This window comes from Pseudorasbora parva, chromosome 3, assembly GCF_024679245.1.
Source record: "Pseudorasbora parva isolate DD20220531a chromosome 3, ASM2467924v1, whole genome shotgun sequence".
NCBI lineage: Eukaryota > Metazoa > Chordata > Actinopteri > Cypriniformes > Gobionidae > Pseudorasbora > Pseudorasbora parva.
This window is the reverse complement of record NC_090174.1, coordinates 60256454-60265598: the sequence shown is the minus strand read 5'-3', so window position 1 is coordinate 60265598 and position 9145 is coordinate 60256454. Positions and strand designations below refer to the sequence as shown.

Below are 9145 nucleotides of genomic sequence, written 5' to 3'. Positions count from 1 at the left end.
TGGCCAATGAATGTTCAGATGGGTCTATTTACAAGTAATTCAACAAATCAACTTCCACAATGTGCATCTGAATAGATCCATTTAGCCAATTTGCAGGGTATTGTTTTAGCTATGCCCTATTATTGTTATGGGTTATTGGTGATTAAGTGTAAGAATCTATTGTATCACATTGTTCACATTTTGATTGTTTCTTTAAGGAACCTTTGTCTGAAAGTGAATCCTGTTTACCCTCAGATGGTACCAACAGTGACACCTGGATTGGCCCCCGTGAGGAGCCCAGCTTCATTACGGCTGAGCTACGGCCCAGTACACCCTTGGCTGAATCTACACATATAGCTACTTGTATAGCTATTCTCTATATAGCTATTTGTGCCCATTGTACTGAACATTGGAAAATAAAAAACTTTGACTTTGGGTACTTGCATTCACAGTTCTTTATGTAAAAAAGGATCACAAAACACAAGATGATGCAGAATTCTAACCCTTATTTTGCTATTTGACATCTAACTAGCAGGGTAAATAAACACATCTGTATTGATGTTTTAATTTAAGAATAAATAGATTTTCAATTAATAGAGACATATTTTCATAATGTGTTACTTCCACAATACAATGTTATCAAAGTGCAATATCTGTAAATTAATAGTTAGCATGGTTACTGTCAGTTAAGTTCAGTGTATGGTTTAGTGTTACATTATTTTCATTAACATTTCTGTGCCACTGGAGATTTCATTTCCAAACTGCTGTTATGTGATGTGCAAGAAGCAGCATGATATCATTTTGAAGAAATGTCACCATAGGCATGTTTCCAATGAAAAAAATATATACAAATTCTGTCATAATTCATTGAACTAGCACCAAGCATTGTCACAAACATAATTTACTGTAAATCAGAATGCGTCATACACATATATTTATTTTAACAATCCTTATAAGTGGCCATTGCTCAGATTGTGTCACATTAACTTCCACAATGCATCTGAATGAGCCAATTTGCAGGGTATTGTTTGAGCTATGCCCTGTTATTGTTATGGTTCATTGATAGGTGAACAAGTGTAATAATCTATGGTTTCACATTTTGACTTCGGGTATGGTTTCACCCATTTAGTGAGCGTTTCTTTGTATTTTTCGCGTCCGCTTCTACCTTTCCTCTTCCACAAGTAAAAGACCAAGGGCTGACAACGGCAATGCCATTTGCAACGTTCTGAAATGCACGAATCCGTCTGTGTGGGGAAACGAAAACGACAGCTGATATCTTTATAGCTCTTCCGGTTTCCCGCTTCGAATAACGAAAACAGACTACTGCCACCAGCTGGGACGGAAAGGTATTTCCTCTAACGCAGGCGCAGAACGGACGCGCTATTGGCCGTCTGATGTCGAGCGTCGGCTTGGTGTGTCAGGGCAACTTTGGACCGCTTTGGACCCAAGACGCTGCCGACGTGAGCCAACGTGAGCCGACTCAGCAGTTTGCTTTCGTCGCCACTAGTTGATCGGCGTCGGCTTGGTGTGTTCCTAGCTTTTGACTGTATAACGTCTATCTGGAGTTGTTTGTTATAATGAGCAGGCTGACTGTCTTTTGATTGTACTCTTGAATTCCATTGTAAAGTGACTGTGGGTTCTTGAAATGTACTATTAAAAAACAAACTTTTATTTAGACTGAAAATGGGCAAAAAGGCAGGATGTGGGTGGAGCTAATGTGATGACTAAGGCTGCAATTACATTGCAGGTCTTGAGGCACAATTCCCATTTGGTGACTATATCTGATTTTTTTTGAAGACCCGCTTACATCATCTTTTCAAAAGCGACCCGTATCCGATATTTGCATTTACACTGTACACTGGCAAAACAGCCCAAGACGTTCTTAATCGGTGAAAGGAAGTAAAACAGCGCAATATGCAATGGACGCAGACAAAATGATTGCACAATGTTTTGCTCTCTGCACTGTTCCACACATCCTAGTTTGGCAAAACATTTCTCTCTTAATGCGGAGAAAAAGAGGAGAGCCCTTGACGGGGTTGCCAGGTTTTCACAACAAAAGCTGCCCAATTGCAAATCAAAACTGTGTTAAAGTAGCCCAATTCTGCATGAAAACCGCAGACTTGGCAACACTGGATCGCAGTTTGTGTCCACCTGAGTTGACGTCATTCGCCTCCGTCCTTTTTTCAATGACGTACGACTCGCATTTACTGGGGAATATCCGATTTGACCGCTTACATGGCAGACGCTAATGCACGCATCCGAATCATACACTCTAAAAAATGCTGGGTTAAAAACAACCCAAGTTGGGTTGAAACTGCACCGACCCAACAATTGGGTTGTTTTAACCCAATGGTTGAGTTGTTTTAACCCAGTGGTTGAGTTGTTTTAACCCAGTGGTTGGGTTAAATGTTGCTTAAGACAACCCAATTGCTGGGTAAGAACAACTCAACCATTGGGTTAAAACAACCCAATTGTTGGGTCGGTGCAGTTTCAACCCAACTTGGGTTGTTTTTAACCCAGCATTTTTTAGAGTGTATCGGATTTATTACCACATATGAATTCGATCTGAGGATATTGGAATTCATCCGTTTTTTTACTGCTTACAAGTTCACATGTCATATCCGATCTGTGCCACATGAGAGGAAAAAAATCGTAATTGGGTCACTTGAACCATGCAGTGTAAATGGGGCATAACAGACAAACAACAATTCACCTGTCACTCCAAGTGGCCATGCCCTTAATTATGCCGAACTTCAAGGCTTTAATGTAAGTGAATGAGTTATAAAAAGATTCACCCCCTCACAGTTGTCCTGAAGGGCAAAATTAGACGTAGGGTAGAGTGGGGCTAAAGGCCTTACGCTACGTTCACACCACACGCAAATTGAGCATTAAAATCACTTCTACCACGTGTAGTTTGACGCGTGAACATTTTGAATCCATTTGCAGCTATTTGGACGCGCGTAGAAATCGAGCATTTGAAGCGAAATAGATGCGCGTCGAAGGCGTTCCAGGAGAAATCTGTCCTAAAACACCACTCTGCCTCTTTTCATTTTCAAAAAAATATATATATTAAGCATTAACAGCCACACAAATTTGGTTCAGCCAACGCACTACCTGGAAATATCTTCACTTCGTGCATATCCTTAAAAAAAAATAACGTTAAGAAACTTCCCTTTGCCCTCAGTCGAAATGATTTGGTAGGCAACAATAGATTAATTGGACCAAAGATCGCCCATTAGATGTTCACAAGACAGATTATATCTCGTGTTTAACCACTACAGAGACATCCGAGCCAGCGGCAAACGCCAGAAGGACTGGCTGAGGAAAGGCTGCTCTCGCCGGGGTTAACGAGCGCTGAGTTTTGGAGCTGATCTCACAACTCCAAAAACGCAAGATTTGTTTTTTTTTTTTTTTTTTTTTAAATAGGAGCTCTCTTTAAATAAATCACATATTTTAGCTTTAAACAACTACATTATCAACTGAGAAGCATTAAAACTACATTTTAGTGACAAAAATATAGTATTTTTAAATGATGCAGGGTTTCTGATCACGTCACTTTACCACGTGACAGCAGCAAGCAGGCTCCAGATTGGTTAACTCGCCGCCAAATTGATGCCAAAGTTCAGATTTTTCGACTCTGGGCATCAGACGCGAATTCGCTTCAAACGCGTGAATGCACAAAACACAACACTCGCGCAAAACGTGCGCATCGCGCAAGACGCTCAGTTCGCGGCAAATTTGCGTCATTCGCGTCCATCGCGCCAAACGCATCCATCTCGCCACAGGACCTCCAGACACGCGTCAACGCTCCTTTCCATTGACTTAACATGGAAATCATTCACTTCAGACGCTCTATTCGCGTTGGTGTGAACGTGACTTTAGCAGTGTTCTTGTGAGGAATTCTCAGAGGCATGATAAATACGGGCCCTGACTATCAACATACTCAACTTTATTATTTGAGGCCTAGTCCACACGGAACACGGGGTATTTTTATAACCGGAGTTTTAGATAGCTTTTGGTTTAGCTACCAATAACCTGCTCTTATTTGGTACTTCATGCAATCCCGAGTAATGAAGAATTAATGATTTTCACCTGTGACATATTGATTGAGTAAATTGGCAGGTGCAGAGAAAAAATATGCTCCTCATGAGAAAGGAGGAGCCATGCTGATTTACATCTGTATAAATTTGGATGGTAGCACCCTAAAGTGTTGTTGAAACAAGCTTGGCAATAATGGGGTTTTGGCAGGTTGGAGTTGGATTGGTGGTTATTCTTGCTCTTGGATTTTCTGATGCACAATGGCGAGCAAGAGCAGCCCATAATCGCAGTCCAAGTGAGCTTAGGCCTAGGGCATTAGCTCAAGCTTCTCAACAGGCTGATTCCAGGATGTCTGTGGTTTCCAGTAAACCTGTGTTTGCGCCACAAACATTCCCCGCTCAGTTTCCTCTCCAGACACCAGTCAGGACTGACATCGGAAAGCAATCTCAAGATTTCATGGGTGTTCAGTCAAAAGAGCTGTTGCAGGGTCCAGTAGCAAAACTGACGTGGAGCTTTCCAAGTCTACCAGAGGAACCGCAGCCACCCGCCGTTCCTTTTGAGTTGCCGCGTCCTGTCCCTGCCAACAGTGTAGCTGCTCAGTGTGGAGAGAATTCAGTATATGTGGAAGTGATGAAGGACTTCTTTGGGACTGGACACCCACTGTCGTCCTCTGCTTTTACACTGGGAGGCTGCACTGCAACTGGAGAGGATCCTTCTGCTCAAGTGCTCATCTTTGAGTCTGAACTGCATGGATGTAGCAGCACATCAATGGTAAGATTTTATTTTGGTGTTACTCACAGAAAATATCCGTGATTGATTCCATTAACCTTTCTTTTTAGGTGACTGGGGATGAGCTTGTCTATTCGTTCAACATTATCTACACCCCACAAGCAGTTAATGGTGTTCCTATTGTCAGGAGCCGTAGTGCAGTGGTTGGTATCGAGTGTCATTATCCAAGGTGAGGATTAAATGATTTGAGACCCGCTGGATCTGCTGATCCCACATTTATGGACACTAAATGACTGCTTGTTTAACTCCTACAGAGCACATAATGTGAGCAGCGACGCCTTATTGCCCACTTGGATCCCATATGCCTCAACTAAGGTTGCGGAGGACATCTTTGTCTTCTCCCTCAGGCTCATGACTGGTTGGTGTATCCCAAACACATTTGTAACATGCTTGTGAACCTGTGCTAAGACCCTTTCTTTGCAGATGACTGGCTGTTTGAGCGACCTTCTAACCAGTACTTCCTGGGTGACGTGATAAATCTTGAAGCATCAGTGCGTTTGTACAGCCATGTTCCCGTCCGTGTGTTTGTGGACAGCTGCGTGGCTACTGCTGTCCCTGATGTTGCTTCTGTCCCCAGATACTCCTTTATTGAGAATAATGGGTAAGAGGCGCTACCTCGCGTATACTGGCTTCCAGTAAGGTTGCAGGTCTTCTAACTGGGTTTGGTTTACAGGTGCCTGGTTGATGCCAAGCTCACAGGCTCCACATCTCACTTTATGCCTCGGACTCAAGGTGATAAGCTGCGGTTTCAATTAGAGGCGTTCAGGTTCCAGCAAGCAGACAGTGGACTGGTATGTGTTAGTTGTGCAACTCTTTGTATGATCTGCTACCATGGTGTACTAATAACTGTCTTTGCAGGTCTACATCACATGTGTTTTGAAGGCGGCTGCAGCAACCCCAAGTTTTGAGCAAAAAGCTTGTTCATTCTCTGCTAATGGGTATGTTGCCTGCTAGATGGGTGTACAGGTAAACTGGTTGCCATCAACTTACCTGAGGGTGTTTCTTGTCAGTTGGGTGTCCGCAGATGACTCTGACCAGGTGTGCGGCTGCTGTGACTCCACTTGTAGCGTCAGAAGTGGAAGTGATCGGCTGCTTACGGGTATGGACTAACTCTAACTTTTTCTTGTCGCTTTCATGGCTTTAGTTCTCACGAACCCTTTGTTTCTTCTCAGATCTACGATGGGAAAAGGCATCTGTCGGCCCCATCAATGTTAAGGACTATGGCCAAAAAGTAACTGGAAGTGCAGTATAATTTAATAAAATATGCTCTTTATAGGTTTGTGTCTTGTCTTTATTGGCACAATACTAAACATATCTAGCCACGTTGCATGATTTGACTGTTCAAATATGCTCCACAAAATGGCTTTTATTACTGGCCTGTGTGGGGACTGGTATTTTGCTCCAGTCATTTGTAGGTTTAGGCCTGTTGCAACACTAGACTGTAAAGAAGAAAAATGGCCGTGATGACTGACCCATAGGATTCTAAAAGGAGTTGAGACCGCGTAAAGTAGGGTTGAGCTGGTTGTTGCCACCTTGGCTGTCATTCCTGGATAAAATCTGTCCATCACTCATCCTCAACCAACTTCACTGGCTTCCTGTGGCCAGCTGCATCCAGTTTAAACTGTTAGTTTTCCTCTGAAAGCTTATGGCCCTGCGCCACAATCTTGCTGAGTTAGTTCAACAATGTTCCTGCCCAGACCCTCAGGTCCAGCAGTGACAATCTGCTTGTACCCAAGTTTAAATGCTCTACTATGGCAGGAAGGGCTTAGTGTCACTGGCCCTAAAATTATGGAATAAGCTGCTCTTGGCTATCCGTAATGCACCAACACTTCAGATGCTTTATAGATCCCAAAACTCACTCATTTTCTCTGGGCAGTAAATGTTTCTTGTACTGCCACTGCCTTCAAGTGATCTCTCACCTCTGTCATGCTACATGACTAGTTGCTGTTTATTCTTCTCTTTGACTGTATAACGTCTATCTGGAGTTGTTTGTTATAATGAGCAGGCTGACTGTCTTTTGATTGTACTCTTGAATTCCATTGTAAAGTGACTGTGGGTTCTTGAAATGTACTATTAAAAAACAAACTTTTATTTAGACTGAAAATGGGCAAAAAGGCAGGATGTGGGTGGAGCTAATGTGATGACTAAGGCTGCATTTACATTGCAGGTCTTGAGGCACAATTCCCATTTGGTGACTATATCAGATTTTTTTGAAGACCCGCTTACATCATCTTTTCAAAAGCGACCCGTATCCGATATTTGCATTTACACTGTACGCTGGCAAAACAGCCCAAGACGTTCTTAATCGGTGAAAGGAAGTAAAACAGCGCAATATGCAATGGACGCAGACAAAATGATTGCACAATGTTTTGCTCTCTGCACTGTTCCACACATCCTAGTTTGGCAAAACATTTCTCTCTTAATGCGGAGAAAAAGAGGAGAGCCCTTGACGGGGTTGCCAGGTTTTCACAACAAAAGCTGCCCAATTGCAAATCAAAACTGTGTTAAAGTAGCCCAATTCTGCATGAAAACCGCAGACTTGGCAACACTGGATCGCAGTTTGTGTCCACCTGAGTTGACGTCATTCGCCTCCGTCCTTTTTTCAATGACGTACGACTCGCATTTACTGGGGAATATCCGATTTGACCGCTTACATGGCAGACGCTAATGCACGCATCCGAATCATATCGGATTTATTACCACATATGAATTCGATCTGAGGATATTGGAATTCATCCGTTTTTTTACTGCTTACAAGTTCACATGTCATATCCGATCTGTGCCACATGAGAGGAAAAAAATCGTAATTGGGTCACTTGAACCATGCAGTGTAAATGGGGCCTAACAGACAAACAACAATTCACCTGTCACTCCAAGTGGCCATGCCCTTAATTATGCCGAACTTCAAGGCTTTAATGTAAGTGAATGAGTTATAAAAAGATTCACCCCCTCACAGTTGTCATGAAGGGCAAAATTAGACGTAGGGTAGAGTGGGGCTAAAGGCCTTACGCTACGTTCACACCACACGCAAATTGAGCATTAAAATCACTTCTACCACGTGTAGTTTGACGCGTGAACATTTTGAATCCATTTGCAGCTATTTGGACGCGCGTAGAAATCGAGCATTTGAAGCGAAATAGATGCGCGTCGAAGGCGTTCCAGGAGAAATCTGTCCTAAAACACCACTCTGCCTCTTTTCATTTTCAAAAAAATATATATATTAAGCATTAACAGCCACACAAATTTGGTTCAGCCAACGCACTACCTGGAAATATCTTCACTTCGTGCATATCCTTAAAAAAAAATAACGTTAAGAAACTTCCCTTTGCCCTCAGTCGAAATGATTTGGTAGGCAACAATAGATTAATTGGACCAAAGATCGCCCATTAGATGTTCACAAGACAGATTATATCTCGTGTTTAACCACTACAGAGACATCCGAGCCAGCGGCAAACGCCAGAAGGACTGGCTGAGGAAAGGCTGCTCTCGCCGGGGTTAACGAGCGCTGAGTTTTGGAGCTGATCTCACAACTCCAAAAACGCAAGATTTGTTTTTTTTTTTTTTTTTTTTTTAAATAGGAGCTCTCTTTAAATAAATCACATATTTTAGCTTTAAACAACTACATTATCAACTGAGAAGCATTAAAACTACATTTTAGTGACAAAAATATAGTATTTTTAAATGATGCAGGGTTTCTGATCACGTCACTTTACCACGTGACAGCAGCAAGCAGGCTCCAGATTGGTTAACTCGCCGCCAAATTGATGCCAAAGTTCAGATTTTTCGACTCTGGGCATCAGACGCGAATTCGCTTCAAACGCGTGAATGCACAAAACACAACACTCGCGCAAAACGTGCGCATCGCGCAAGACGCTCAGTTCGCGGCAAATTTGCGTCATTCGCGTCCATCGCGCCAAACGCATCCATCTCGCCACAGGACCTCCAGACACGCGTCAACGCTCCTTTCCATTGACTTAACATGGAAATCATTCACTTCAGACGCTCTATTCGCGTTGGTGTGAACGTGACTTTAGCAGTGTTCTTGTGAGGAATTCTCAGAGGCATGATAAATACGGGCCCTGACTATCAACATACTCAACTTTATTATTTGAGGCCTAGTCCACACGGAACACGGGGTATTTTTATAACTGGAGTTTTAGATAGCTTTTGGTTTAGCTACCAATAACCTGCTCTTATTTGGTACTTCATGCAATCCCGAGTAATGAAGAATTAATGATTTTCACCTGTGACATATTGATTGAGTAAATTGGCAGGTGCAGAGAAAAAATATGCTCCTCATGAGAAAGGAGGAGCCATGCTGATTTACATCTGTATAAAT

The 9145-nt window shown here is 42.6% G+C and overlaps 1 protein-coding gene across 1 annotated transcript; it reads left to right on the top strand.

Annotated features, from left to right (window-relative positions):
- Window positions 1-4177: 4177 nt before the first annotated feature.
- On the top strand, window positions 4178-6081 carry LOC137072115 (zona pellucida sperm-binding protein 3-like). Its single transcript, XM_067440331.1, has 8 exons — window positions 4178-4788; window positions 4857-4975; window positions 5061-5164; window positions 5230-5407; window positions 5480-5597; window positions 5665-5744; window positions 5817-5905; window positions 5979-6081. Exons 1-8 carry the CDS (start codon window positions 4213-4215, stop codon window positions 6056-6058), a joined length of 1344 nt encoding a protein of 447 aa, XP_067296432.1. The 5' UTR covers window positions 4178-4212; the 3' UTR covers window positions 6059-6081.
- The last annotated feature ends 3064 nt before the right edge of the window (window positions 6082-9145 follow it).